The 13,685-nt window shown below is 38.4% G+C and overlaps 1 protein-coding gene across 1 annotated transcript in view; it reads left to right on the top strand.

Annotated features, from left to right (window-relative positions):
* ank2a (ankyrin 2a, neuronal) overlaps nt 1-13,685 on the top strand; it is a 47,874-nt gene that overhangs the window by 8,557 nt on the left and 25,632 nt on the right. The window contains exons 6-38 of the mRNA XM_077719929.1: nt 130-315; nt 1,019-1,042; nt 1,871-1,969; nt 2,292-2,390; nt 2,677-2,775; nt 2,884-3,081; nt 3,159-3,257; nt 3,384-3,482; nt 3,971-4,069; nt 4,228-4,425; nt 4,491-4,589; nt 5,014-5,112; nt 5,288-5,496; nt 5,646-5,787; nt 6,184-6,282; nt 6,379-6,477; nt 6,555-6,653; nt 6,731-6,808; nt 7,575-7,696; nt 7,795-7,861; nt 7,958-8,061; nt 8,279-8,314; nt 8,985-9,209; nt 9,322-9,420; nt 9,934-10,088; nt 10,292-10,503; nt 10,577-10,784; nt 10,863-10,959; nt 11,066-11,294; nt 11,466-11,591; nt 11,669-11,791; nt 11,871-11,903; nt 12,219-12,240. Coding sequence (XP_077576055.1) covers nt 130-315; nt 1,019-1,042; nt 1,871-1,969; nt 2,292-2,390; nt 2,677-2,775; nt 2,884-3,081; nt 3,159-3,257; nt 3,384-3,482; nt 3,971-4,069; nt 4,228-4,425; nt 4,491-4,589; nt 5,014-5,112; nt 5,288-5,496; nt 5,646-5,787; nt 6,184-6,282; nt 6,379-6,477; nt 6,555-6,653; nt 6,731-6,808; nt 7,575-7,696; nt 7,795-7,861; nt 7,958-8,061; nt 8,279-8,314; nt 8,985-9,209; nt 9,322-9,420; nt 9,934-10,088; nt 10,292-10,503; nt 10,577-10,784; nt 10,863-10,959; nt 11,066-11,294; nt 11,466-11,591; nt 11,669-11,791; nt 11,871-11,903; nt 12,219-12,240 — 3,982 coding nt within the window. The remainder of the gene's footprint in view (nt 1-129; nt 316-1,018; nt 1,043-1,870; nt 1,970-2,291; nt 2,391-2,676; nt 2,776-2,883; nt 3,082-3,158; nt 3,258-3,383; nt 3,483-3,970; nt 4,070-4,227; nt 4,426-4,490; nt 4,590-5,013; nt 5,113-5,287; nt 5,497-5,645; nt 5,788-6,183; nt 6,283-6,378; nt 6,478-6,554; nt 6,654-6,730; nt 6,809-7,574; nt 7,697-7,794; nt 7,862-7,957; nt 8,062-8,278; nt 8,315-8,984; nt 9,210-9,321; nt 9,421-9,933; nt 10,089-10,291; nt 10,504-10,576; nt 10,785-10,862; nt 10,960-11,065; nt 11,295-11,465; nt 11,592-11,668; nt 11,792-11,870; nt 11,904-12,218; nt 12,241-13,685) is intronic.

Here is a 13,685-nt window from a genome sequence, read left to right as displayed (position 1 = left end):
TAAAGTCTTTATTTGAACGAAGGTCTTATAATTGTAGCTATATTTTGCTTGAGTGATCATTCTGACATGTTCATTTTGTGTTAATGTTCTGCACCCCTCTCATATCTTGTAATTATGTGCTCCTAAAAGGATGGCTTTACCCCCCTCGCCATCGCACTCCAGCAGGGCCACAACTCGGTGGTGTCACTTCTACTGGAGCACGACACTAAAGGCAAAGTGCGCCTGCCCGCCTTGCATATTGCGGCCCGCAAGGACGACACCAAGTCAGCCGCGCTGCTGCTTCAGAACGACCACAATGCTGACGTCCAGTCCAAGGTGAGAACATGCCACCGGGTTGGAATTATAGCAGGATGCAGAAAGTGTTTAGTGGCGGTTAACAACCTTTCAGGGACATAGAGCTTCTTCTTGGGTGATCATTATTGCAATGGGAAAATTGTTTTTAAATGCATTTTTAAAATGGCAAATTAGGTAACGTATCTTTAATTATGTTTTGTTATTAATTACGAATAATGTTCATCTTTGCAAACAGGCTTTATTTTTATATATTAATTCACGTTCAGTCTTTTACATGATTTTCATGTTTTTAAATGATCATTTGGGGAAATTCTTACCAGTTCCATCATCCTTAATGACTATCTAGTGCTTTCAGCCACCCATATGTAGGGAAAAGATGGTAGGACAAAAGAGGACCGTAGTGAGGAATACTAATAGGAGGAAATGAAATTGATAGCCTTAATGGAAAAATCATGCGATGATATTTTTAATAGGATATCTGATCTGAAATAATGGCTGGATGTCAAACGATGAAGAAACCTTGACATTGTCCCCAATCAAAGGAGGAATCCACACCTTTTCCTTTCCCTATGAATTGGACATTTTCAAATTGCATTACCAATTGCTTCCTTGCCTTTTCCAATGTGACCTAGTTGACTTACCTTGTTTGTTATGTAGTGGTGAAAGTCCTGTCCTTAACCAACCCAATACCCTATCCTCCCATTTTCCTCTGCCTACTACCCAGATGATGGTCAATAGAACTACCGAGGTACACCAAGCCATTCCTCGCCACTCTCATTCATTTTTATCTCATTTGACCATCTCTTCCAGCTTTGTAGTTTTCCCCTCTTTAGGATTTTGTCTTCTTGCATGCCAAAATTATATGTACTACATACCCCCTGCATGGCTCATACTGTGTAATGTACACATGCAAAAAAAAATGCATGTTTAATACTTTATCAGGTGTATCTAAAAAAAGTCTTATTTTGACAAAAAATTGCAGCTCACATAATTATTCTTATTTAGTTACTCGCACTTTTTTTCCTCCATGACCAGCAATGCATGTGTACACCTAAGATCGATGATATCTAATGTGTTTTATGATCTTTAAGTTAACTCTGTTTCTTAATCAAATTGCTCCATGTCTATCAGAATGGGAAGGTAAGGAGTGAACGTCTGAAGAATTATTGTACTTTAGATTTGTTTGTAGTTTAGTGCTCATATGGATCAATATCCATTTTGTCTGAAGGCAGATTTACATTGTGTAGACGCTTTGTGCAGTTTGTTGGTGTCGTACTGTCGTATACGCCCTGACTTTTTTCACCAGTATGGCAATAACGAAAGGACTTTTGCATGCATTTATTCAGTGAAGTGTTATTTTGCATGCTTTATCTTGCCTCAATATATGTCTGTTTTAAGCATGCTGCCTTATGGTAATGCAACAACAATAGAAAAAAAAGTTTCTGTTCTTTACCAGCGTTCTTTCTTTTCATTTCTTTTGCAAGTTGTTCTCCTGTTTTCACCTGCTGTTTCCACCATTACTCCCCCCTTCTTTCCTACCTGTCATCTCTTCCCCTACCCCCCCTGTCTTAAACAGAGTGGTTTCACCCCTCTGCACATCGCAGCTCACTATGGCAACGTGAATGTCTCCACCCTGTTGCTGAACAGAGGAGCAGCTGTGGACTTCACAGCCAGGGTAGCCGCCCGATTCCACTTTCTTTAATTATATCAAGGTGCTCGGTTGTGTGTGTATTCACTCAACAGCTAAAGCTCAAGCATGGTGCAAACTTCAATTAAGGAAATTGTGTCATTACACAGTGACCAATTTTAAAATGTTAGCGTTTGACTTTCTTTTACAGTAGGTACATTTTTATTATGAAACAATATTTTGAAGCTAGTATCGTAATATAGCAACACCATGCCTGAGAGTTGGGGAGATGCTTCAATCTTAAAACATTATGCTATGTTTTATAAGAATATTCATATACTCCCCAATGTTTTCTCCTATTTCTTGTCAGAATGGAATCACACCATTGCATGTAGCCTCAAAGAGAGGCAACACTAACATGGTAGTCCTGCTGTTGGACCGAGGAGCTCAGATCGACGCTAAAACTCGAGTGAGTCTTCCAATTGCTTGTCTAAACAATCTGCATATTTCCTATATTTTCCCAACCTTCTCAATCAACCAAATTTCACATCACACAACCAAACAAAAATGTTACAAAAACGGACATGCATTGATCAATGCAGCAAAAAAATAAAAAGATTTCATCTGAATTTGCTCCCAAATTCTACAAACCCATAATTCTGATATATATTTGATTGAGTACTTTTTCCATTTTTGTTGTTATCACTTTTCTATTCAAGTCAATTACCTTTACTCACATAAGCTTGGCATTCTAGGATGGACTTACGCCTCTTCACTGTGCAGCCAGAAGTGGACATGATTCAGCAGTGGAGCTGCTACTGGAAAAAGGCGCACCCATGCTAGCCAGAACAAAGGTAATAATACATCTGCTCCATTAATACTTGACCTAACTTCCAATATCATGGTAATGGTTGACCATATACTAACTGAATATGATTCTACATGTTCTTTACCACCCGCAGAATGGATTGTCACCACTGCACATGTCAGCCCAGGGCGACCATGTGGAGTGTGTGAAGCTGCTGCTGCAGGACAAAGCTCCTGTTGATGATGTCACACTGGATTACCTCACAGCACTGCACGTTGCAGCCCACTGTGGCCACTACAGGGTCACCAAGCTGCTTCTGGATAAGAAGGCCAATCCCAATGCCAGAGCACTAGTATGCATAGATAGATAATGGACATAAAATGACACAGTGGCACACGAGTTTGAAATATAACTTTCTCTCACTCATAGAATGGATTCACACCACTACACATTGCTTGTAAGAAGAATAGGGTGAAGGTGATGGAATTGCTGGTGAAATATGGCGCATCCATCCAGGCCATTACTGAGGTGAAATGCCAAGAATGTTATATGCTCATTTAAATATTTGTTGAGATTGATATTTTTATGCAACACTTGATCTTGATCCTCGAAAAGTGGGTTCTCATGTTGTTGTTGTTGTTTTTGTTTTTTTAGTCTGGACTGACGCCGATTCATGTTTCTGCCTTCATGGGTCATTTAAACATTGTCCTGCTTCTACTGCAGAATGGGGCTTCTCCTGACGTCCGCAATATTGTAAGTTGTAGACGATAAACAAGGTCAATGAAAATTAACTTGAATTGTTGTACTTTTTGGTGTTTTTTTTCTTAAATGTATGTATCTTTACAAAAATTGCAAAGAATTAGGTTAGAATTCCAAACCTGAGGTGGGGAACAAAATTTACATCAGTTGATTTCACCCATGGAGCATTGTATTACGGAAGATACAATTAATTGTACTTAGTCTTTGTAGCTTAGTAAAAAAAAGAGTGGTTCTTTTAACCAATCCCAATGAAAAAAAGCCATATTAGGCCTATTAGGAAGTACAAGAAAGAATAGAAACGAAATTACAGTATATAAATATTGTAAAAACCTTAAAAAGCCTTTAATCACAACAGTTAGTCCATGAGATATTCATTGATTCAAAACAAGGGATACACTGGATGATTTAGCTTTTCTTTATTCCTAATACTTTTAAACCAATTGTTTTGTCCCACATATTAACATTCTACCTTTGGTCAAAAGCGTGGCGAGACAGCTTTGCATATGGCGGCTCGAGCAGGCCAGATGGAGGTGGTGCGCTGTTTGTTGAGGAATGGGGCACTGGTGGATGCCATGGCCAGAGTGAGTCAGCACCAAACATTCAAATTTCAGCTCCTTAAAAGCATACACATCTAGTACACTAGGACCTACTATGCATTGTGTCTGTACAGCACATATCTATTCCCATTTCTAACAACGTTTTTGTTTATCTGCGGCCATTTTTCTCAATTTCATCACAGGAGGACCAAACACCCCTCCACATTGCATCTCGTTTAGGAAAAACTGACATTGTCCAGCTGCTCCTCCAGCACATGGCACACCCGGATGCTGCCACTATCAATGGTTACACCCCCTTACACATCTCAGCCAGAGAAGGCCAAGTGGAGACAGCCGCTGTTCTTCTGGAGGCTGGAGCTTCACACTCAATGGGCACCAAGGTGAGTTTTAACACGTAACAAGATGACTAAAAATAACTTGTCTTTATGTTTTTGCACTGCTACAGAAAGGATTTACTCCCTTGCATGTAGCCGCAAAGTATGGAAGCCTTGACGTTGCAAAATTACTTCTTCAACGCAAAGCGCTTCCTGATGATACAGGCAAGGTGAGATGAACATTTGCTGTTGTTGAAGGGAAGGTGCCATTTTACCTCCTTCATTTGGAATGTTTTTTAATAGTTTAAGAGTTGTAATGTTAAAACATCTATATAGACCGCCCGTTTTGTTTAAGATTTCCAGCTACGTCATAACATAACAAACAGCTCCCAATAGTGTTGTTGAACAGTTTTATCGATATGAATATAACAAGTATGCCAGGTGTAATTATATAGCAACCTACACACAATTGGTGTCATAAAGTGAAAGAAAAAAGTTACTGAGTTAAAATCCACATAAAAAAACAAAAAAACAATTCTGATTATTGTATCAAAGTTGATTTTTATGTGGCTGTGCAGATTTAGTTTTAGTATTTCCAGTAGACAAACAATTGTTCCATGCAACTCAGTTGTCACAAAATGCTTGTTCACGCAGAATGGATTAACTCCACTCCATGTTGCTGCTCATTACGATAACCAAGAAGTGGCGCTTCTGCTTCTGGACAAAGGCGCCTCTCCTCATGCTACTGCAAAGGTGAGCATTTTCACAATTGGTCCTAAAAACTATCATAGTTGCTATACACAGCTGTGGATATTTTTATACGCATAGGGCTGCACAATCTATTTAAAAGAGCTTAAAGCTTAAAACAGCTTTAACTTGACTTGTGATGAAGTTATCATGTCATTGATGTTGACCTTCATTTTCACAGAATGGCTACACTCCCCTTCACATTGCAGCAAAAAAGAACCAGACTAACATTGCAAGAGCACTACTGCAGTATGGTGCGGAGACCAATGTTCTGACTAAGCAGGGAGTCAGTCCTCTTCACCTAGCTGCACAAGAGGGACATGCCGAGATGGCCAGCTTGTTACTAGACAAAGGCGCTCACATCAACACGGCCACCAAGGTATGGGAAATGTTTTTTGTTGTTGTTGAAGCTCTAAATGCATATGTTGAACCTTTGCAGTTGGGCATTTTAATATTTTACTTCTTCCTATGTGGCGTAATAGAAAACTGCACAATTGGTCCCTAAACATAGCCCTTGCATATACCTATGACCAACAAAGTATTGCTTTTAAAGCTGACCTAAGGTGTCTTTTTGTGTTACAGAGTGGACTGACTCCTCTTCATCTCACAGCACAGGAAGACAGGGTCAGTGCTGCAGAAGTATTAGCTAAACATGGTGCGAATCTGGATCAGCAAACAAAGGTATGAACACAAAACATATGTATTGCATGATAGGCATTGTTTTTTTGAGGATATAACTGACATAAATGACCTAATTGTCATGAATTATTTTAGATATGATCACCTGTATCAATGTGTATTATCTTATTATGTGACTAGGATTTATGTCTGATAAGAATCTAATAATAATGTTTGCTCGGCTATCAATATACGAGTTACTTTTGTTGTTGTTGCGTTTTTAGATGTCTTGCCATACACCTTCACCTAAATTGATTCAAGTTTATTTTCGCCTCCTCAGTGTTAAAATGGCACTTGATTGAGTGTAAAAAGAGCATAATCAAATAACATAATGTCAGTGACATATTTATTCATAATCAGTGAACTGACAATAACGTGCTGTGCTTTTCTCCTTTTCAGCTTGGTTATACACCTCTCATCGTAGCTTGTCACTATGGAAATGCCAAAATGGTCAACTTCCTCTTACAGCAAGGTGCAACTGTGAATGCCAAAACCAAGGTAAGCTCCAAAGACCTGTATGTGGTTACTTATTTTTTAGTTTTCATTGTAAATGCAACAAAACCTAATGGGAAATGTTTCTTACCGTTTGTGTAGAATGGATACACACCACTCCACCAAGCAGCACAACAAGGCAACACACACATTGTCAATGTTTTGCTGCAAAATGGGGCCAAACCAAGTGCTACTACAGTGGTGAGAAAGATAAAAAAGTGAAAAAAATCTTTAAATATGTTGTAGCAAAAGCCCTAAAGAGTATTTGCACATCTTAGAATGGAAACACTGCTCTATCCATCGCCAGACGTCTGGGTTACATCTCAGTGGTGGACACACTAAAAGTGGTCACTGAGGAAGTCATCACTACTACAACAGTAATTGCGTCCAGTATTTCATTTTAAGTTGTCTAAATGCATCCTTTAATTATTTTTATTTCTCTCATTAATGTCAGACGGTCACAGAGAAACACAAACTCAACGTCCCAGAGACCATGACAGAAATCCTTGACGTTTCTGATGAAGAAGGTGAGGTTTTATTTTTTCATATAATCACCAACTTACTCCAATCTCCTCAGTGCACCTTTCCTGTAATGTTAAAAGCATTATTTTTCATAGTTTTCGGGTTTGAAGATGATGCTTGGATGATCCTGGAAGGTATTGGCGCATTTTGACTGACCGCCTGGTGTTGGCAATTTACTAATGTGTTATGCCCCCCTTCATATAAATTCACATCCCAAAAACATCCATGGTTGGACACTAAATTGCGCCTGGGTATGAGTATATGCATAAATGGTTGTCCATCTCCTTGTGCCCTGCCATTGGCTGGCCATCAATTCAGTGCCCATAATCAGACTCCAGACCATCCCCCAACCCTGTGACCCTTGTGAGGATAAGCGGTTTGTAAAATGAATGCAATTCTTCTCTGACATACCTAAACATTTAGAAACCTTAATATTAACATAAATCCCAGTTTTTGGTGTTATTCCCTCTTGGTATGTGGTAGCCTACTTATTATAAAATATTTAACATGTCTTATTTTTAAGGCAAATCTTGAACTCTTACTAACAATTATAAGCACTTGCTCACACTCGCCAAAGAAATGAGCATTGCAACATAGGGGGAAATGGAAAAGCTTGTCAGAGCATGATTGGCCATTGGTCATATTGGGAGTTGTCATTAAGGAGTCAAACATACAAAGTTCTGTTGACAGTATTGGAGGAATCATTCCAACTTGTAGCATTGAATTTACGTACTTCTTTTTAATGAGACCACAAACGTGCTTTTTGTACAGGTGAGGACACCATGACAGGCGACGGAGGCGAGTACTTGAGAGCAGAGGATCTCCGAGAGCTTGGAGATGATTCTCTGCCAGGACACTACTTGGACAGCTTCAGCTACATGAACCACAACCTAGACAGGTCTGCTAAATTCGACTGTACACAACGACAAAACCCTGCTCGGATTAAACAATACAAATGTAATTAATCACATTCAAAATTTGGATAATTTTATTCAGACACCAGTACCAAAGCTTCCATCAAAGGGATGGTGTTCTCATTGAGGACATGATGACCAGCCATCAAGTGAGGACAAATTCTATTTAAGAAGAAAATAATACACTGACATAATTTGTGAATATTAATAAATGACAAACATTACTTTGGTTTTTTTTTCTTTAGGTGTCAGCACTATCAAGGGAGCATGATAAGGACTCTTTCCGGTTAAGCTGGGGGGCTGAGCACCTGGATAATGTTGTGCTGTCCTCCAGTCTGCTGCATTCTGGGTAGGAGTACACACATGCAAAAAGAACTGGTTTAATATATATCTTTTTGTATTATAGATAAAGCTGCTTATACACATTTCTCATAATTGTTTGTGGCCATTAAAAAAATCACTTTTTTTTAAATATTTATCCTCTTATCTATTGTCTTGTGGCTTCTGTGTGCACACATTTTCTTTTTTGTGATTTGTGATAGCGTGTTGTTGTATTCTGCTTTTAGCCGTTCGTCTCCTTGCCTAGACCATGACAACAGCAGGTGATTCTCTTAATTTAGATTGTTTTCCCTTCTGACTCTTCTCTTTTCCTTTTTGTCTCTTTCCTTATCTGCTCCTAAATTTGTCTAAAAATATTTATCTGTTTGGAAAATACTAAAGTTTTCCCATTTCAGTGTTAATCCATGCATGGTTTGCTATTGCATGGTTTTGCACAAGTGTTTCCCAGATTGTGCAATTACAGATGTATTTTGTGATGTTATATCTAATCCTTTAATATGCAGAATACTAAAGTCGGATAATTCGGAGTATTTATTTGCATTTTGAGATCATCATTTAACAATAAGCCTTTTTTTATTGTACAGGGTTTGATCAGCTTCATTGTACTTTGGGTTGCTTGTTATATTGTATATTATGCTATTACTTTTGTCTGATTTAGTTTAATGTCATGCATTATGATGTGTAGAGTTAGATTAAATTGAAACACATATTTACTACAATCATTAAAGATGACATTTTTACATATGAAATATTTCCATAATAATATCCATAGATCCAAGATTTTTTTTCTTCTGCTAGTGAAGTTCTTTGCTTGCCTTGCTTGCAACTAACATATTGAGTCAAGTGAAATTTGAGGATTGCCTTGAACCAACTGTCCTCCTATGTGGTAAACACTAATCTTTGGGCTAATTCTGACATGTGCCTGTCTTTTAGCTTTCTGGTCAGTTTTATGGTCGACGCAAGGGGTGGAGCCATGCGCGGCTGTCGCCACAATGGCCTTAGAATCATCGTGCCACCAAGGAAGTGTTCTGCACCTACGAGAGTGACGTGCAGGCTGGTCAAGAGACACCGCTTGGCCTCCATGCCCCCTATGGTGGAAGGCGAGGGGCTGGCAGGTCGCATCATTGAAGTGGGACCTACCGGAGCCCAGTTTCTGGGGTAAGTGTTTGGTGGCGTCACTGTGACATGGTGTTGGAGTGTGAGTAGGGGATTTTATGCTGGAGTGTTGATATTGTCTTCTTCACTCCTTCCTGTGCTGCAAATGGATCAGTAAGCTTCACCTTCCCACAGCTCCGCCCCCTCTGAATGAGGGCGAGAGTCTGGTCAGTCGCATCCTGCAACTGGGTCCTCCAGGAACAAAGTTCCTCGGGTAGGAGGGGGCTACCCTGCATACCCCAAGACCCAGTTTTCATCCAAGATCCTATATTTTTTTGTTGTTGTTTTAGGTTCCTTTTGTTTTGTTTTTTCTAAGTTGTTGCATCATTAAAACATTTAGACCAGGTGACTAAATCGAGTATTTAAAAAGAAAGAAAACTTCACATAGCCCTGACTATAAGATAACGTTTCTTCAGAGTAAAATTATGTCTTTACAAAAATTTGAAGCACCACTGCAAAATGTTTTGTTTTGTTGCTTTTGTTTTATTCTTTAATTATCACCGTGATATCATATTCGTTTTTTTATCATTAAAAAATATATTTTTAACATTATTTTGCATGATTTGCACCTACTATTATTTAAAATTCATCAGCGGGTTGTTGCTTTTTTGCTGTAAAAGGCAGCTCTAACTTCAAATCATTTATGATATGAACTATGACATACTTGTTAAGCTTTTATGATTATATATTTCTTTATACTTAACCGACTTTATTCTGTTTCTTTTAGACCTGTTATTGTTGAGATTCCACATTTCGCTGCTCTGAGGGGCACAGAGAGGGAGTTGGTTATTTTAAGGAGTGAAACAGGAGAAAATTGGAGGGAGCACCATTGTGATTTCACAGAAGAGGAGCTGAACCAGATACTTAATGGAATGGATGAAAGTAAGGAAACAAAACTACCCAATCACTGATGGTTTGACATTTAGTCACTCCAAAATATGAATGTTATCTTCAATGCTTATACATGGTTTTAGACTTAACCATGCTTTTAAGTTTTCATGTTATTTACAATTACATTGCCACTGTCCATATCAAGGAAATTCAGATTTACTGTTGTTTATGTTGAGTGTCTTTGATTTCCATAGAGCTGGATTCCCCGGAGGAGCTTGAGAAAAAGAGAATCTGCCGTATCATCACACGAGACTTCCCACAGTATTTTGCCGTGGTGTCTAGAATAAAGCAGGATAGCCATCTTATTGGTCCAGAGGGTGGTGTCCTGAGTAGCACTCTTGTTCCTCAAGTCCAGGCTGTCTTCCCTGAGGGAGCCCTTACAAAGAAGATCCGTGTTGGGCTACAGGTCTGTGACGGAAACATGACATACTTGGGGTGGGATTCAAAAGCTGATTATTGTGTTTGGGAAAATGTCACAGGCTCAACCCATTGAAGTTGAATTAGTGAAGAAGATTCTTGGCAACAAGGCGACATTCAGTCCAATTGTCACACTTGAACCGAGAAGAAGGAAGTTCCATAAACCAATCACAATGACAATCCCTATTCCCAAGAGTGTAAACAATGATGGTGTCGGATCTGTGTATAGTGGGGAGACACCAACTTTACGTTTGCTTTGTAGTATTACTGGTAAGTCTTCGAGTTTTGGGGTTTTATTCATTCATTTTTTTATTATTTTGTCTAAGAAATTTTGTTCTCTCGTCTTAGGCGGGACGACACCAGCTCAGTGGGAAGACATCACTGGCTCTACACCTCTTACTTTTGTTAATCAGTGTGTTTCCTTTACCACAAATGTTTCAGCAAGGTAAAGTATAGTAGTTCATCTTTTATGCTGTGCAATTTAACATGATTTGCATGGTAACTTAGGTAACTGTACTGTCATTAACTCTAAGTACCATTCATATTTGTAGATTCTGGCTGATAGACTGTCGGCAAGTCCAGGATTCTGTTAGTTTTGGCTCTCAGTTGTACAGAGAGATCATTTGTGTCCCGTACATGGCCAAGTTTGTCATTTTTGCCAAGACCTTGGATCCCATTGAAGCACGACTGCGCTGTTTCTGTATGACTGATGACAAAATGGACAAGACACTGGAACAGCAAGAGAACTTTACGGAAGTTGCACGAAGCCGAGATGTTGAGGTGCGGTATCATAGAAAGTTGGAAGTTGAGGAAAAAAATGCTAAATTGGGGGGTAAAATAAATGGATTAAATTGACTGTTAAATGTTGAAAATGTTGGCCATGGAATGAAACCTGCAATTGTTTATTTTGGGAAAAGTTCATTAAAAACCCAATTTTTTTTATTAACTCAGGTTCTAGAGGGAAAACCAATATTTGCTGACTGTTTTGGAAACCTGGTACCCCTAACCAAGAGTGGACAGCATCATGTCTTCAGCTTCTTTGCCTTCAAAGAGAATCGACTAGCCCTATTCATTAAAGTATGTACATGGTTTTACACTTCTGAATTCTATGAGTTTGCTCAGTAAGTGAATGGTCTTTCTTAAATGATTCACAGATTAGGGACACAGCACAGGAGCCGTGTGGTCGACTTTCTTTCGCAAAAGAACCACGCACATACCGCAGCCTAAACCACAATGCAATTTGCAACCTTAACATAACTCTTCCAACGTATTCCAAGGTCAGTCTAGAAAAATTTAAATCATCAGTTATGTGAAATTTCTCCTTACTGAACATACTTGTTTCTTTGTTTTGGGTAGGAGTCTGATTCAGAGCAAGACATGGATGATGAGGTAACCAAAATCTTCCTGATGTACTGTCAGACGGAAAATAATTATTGTTGATAACTGGGATAACGGGCAGCACGGTGGGTTCGTTGAGCACTCTAAATTGTCCCTAGGTGTGAGCGTGAATGATTGTTGGTCTCAGTGTGCCCTGAGATTGGTTGGAAACCAAGTCAGAGGAGTCCCCACCTACTGCCCATAGTTGTCTGGCTTCAGCACCCCCATGTCTCGTGTGGTGATAAGCGAAATGGAAAATGAATGAACTGTTATAACTCCTTTTTGTCATTTTCTTATCTTGTTTTTTTTTTTTTACTTTCCCCGCAGAGTGAAAAGAGTGACAAGAAATGTAAGTGAGCCTTAAATTTAAGTTACATTGTCGTATTTTCTTAAATATTCGATTACACATATACGAAATATTACTTTCTAAATCTCATTAAAAAAAAACATAATCCCAAATGCCTAATACCATTTTTTTTATTCAGTTAACCTTTTTAACAAACTAATGTCTACTATTGTGTTTTACTAATATAATACAAAAGGATAATGATGACTGTGACTGTGAGAGAACTGAACATAAAGGTTGTGACATAATGTGCTTGACATATAAAACAGATGTGCTAATATATACACTGTTTGATATGTTACAATTCAAATAACCCATGCTCTATTCTTTTGCTATACTAACTTGTACCTATGCTATGGCTGTCCTCTTTTACTACTTTCCTCTCTAGTGGCTCTTTCTTTGCATCCTTTTGTCCTTATAATTTTTAAGGTCTATAAATTGGATTTAGCATTAATTATCTTATTATTTAGATAGTCTAGTAATTAAACCAATTTAGTTTATTGCTATTTAGGTTTGAGTATAGTTTGTGAACAGTATTATTGGTACTAGTGTGGAATTTTTAGCATTATTCATAGAACTAGAGTCAGATTTTTATCAAAACCGTTAAGGGAAGTAGGGCTTTCTTTCAGTTTCTTTTGGTTGTTTGTTTTGGGTTTTTTTTTTAATTTAGTTTTGAGAAGGAATTCATTAATCAGTTATGAATAGTTGTTATTCTTATGTGGTTCATTTTTTGCCAGACATGACTCCCCATGTCAATAGCAATCTTGAGAAAATTTTATTCATTGGGTCTTCATTCCTGTTCTTGTTACATTCAATATTTGTTTGTTTTCCATGTTTAATTGTTTTCTGTCAAATGCATTTGTTTCATTTCCTTTCACGTTACTTATTATCAAAGGCATTCCAACTCCTGATAAAGTTGTCATATCGGCTTTGCTTATGCTACTGCTGCACTGTTGACTGAGAACTCCACTGGATCATTTTCTGTTTTCCAGCTTTTGGTCTCTTCAGACTTCCTTATTCTTTCTTGTCAATCTTTCCCTGATCTTTAAACTCAGTCCAGCTGTTAACAACATTGTCTTGATAAGATTTTTCTGATGTCTCTCCTCCCCACTTCATTTGTCCCCTATGTTCTTTACCCCTTTTTGTTGATGATTTTTTTCTAACTGAAGATGATGAATCAGAATCAATGGAGACATTCTCATTAAAAACAAGTCAACAGCTGGACCCTGCAATCCTTGCAAGTCCAGATCTTCTCTCTGACATGTCAGACATAAAAATTCCCATTTCAAATACGGAGCAAGATGCAGATAGTTCTAGACGGAATGAGGAAAAGGAAACTTTGGCCAACTATGAACTCCACAATAGGAATGGAAAGGTTGGAGAGACTCAAAGGAACCAATCTAGAGACCAAATACAAGAGGATAGCTCAATAATCTTCGAGTCAGATG

Source organism: Stigmatopora nigra, chromosome 6 (genome assembly GCF_051989575.1).
Source record: "Stigmatopora nigra isolate UIUO_SnigA chromosome 6, RoL_Snig_1.1, whole genome shotgun sequence".
NCBI classification, from domain to species: domain Eukaryota; kingdom Metazoa; phylum Chordata; class Actinopteri; order Syngnathiformes; family Syngnathidae; genus Stigmatopora; species Stigmatopora nigra.
Note: the sequence above shows the minus strand (reverse complement) of the source record. Positions and strands in the feature narration are given on the sequence as shown.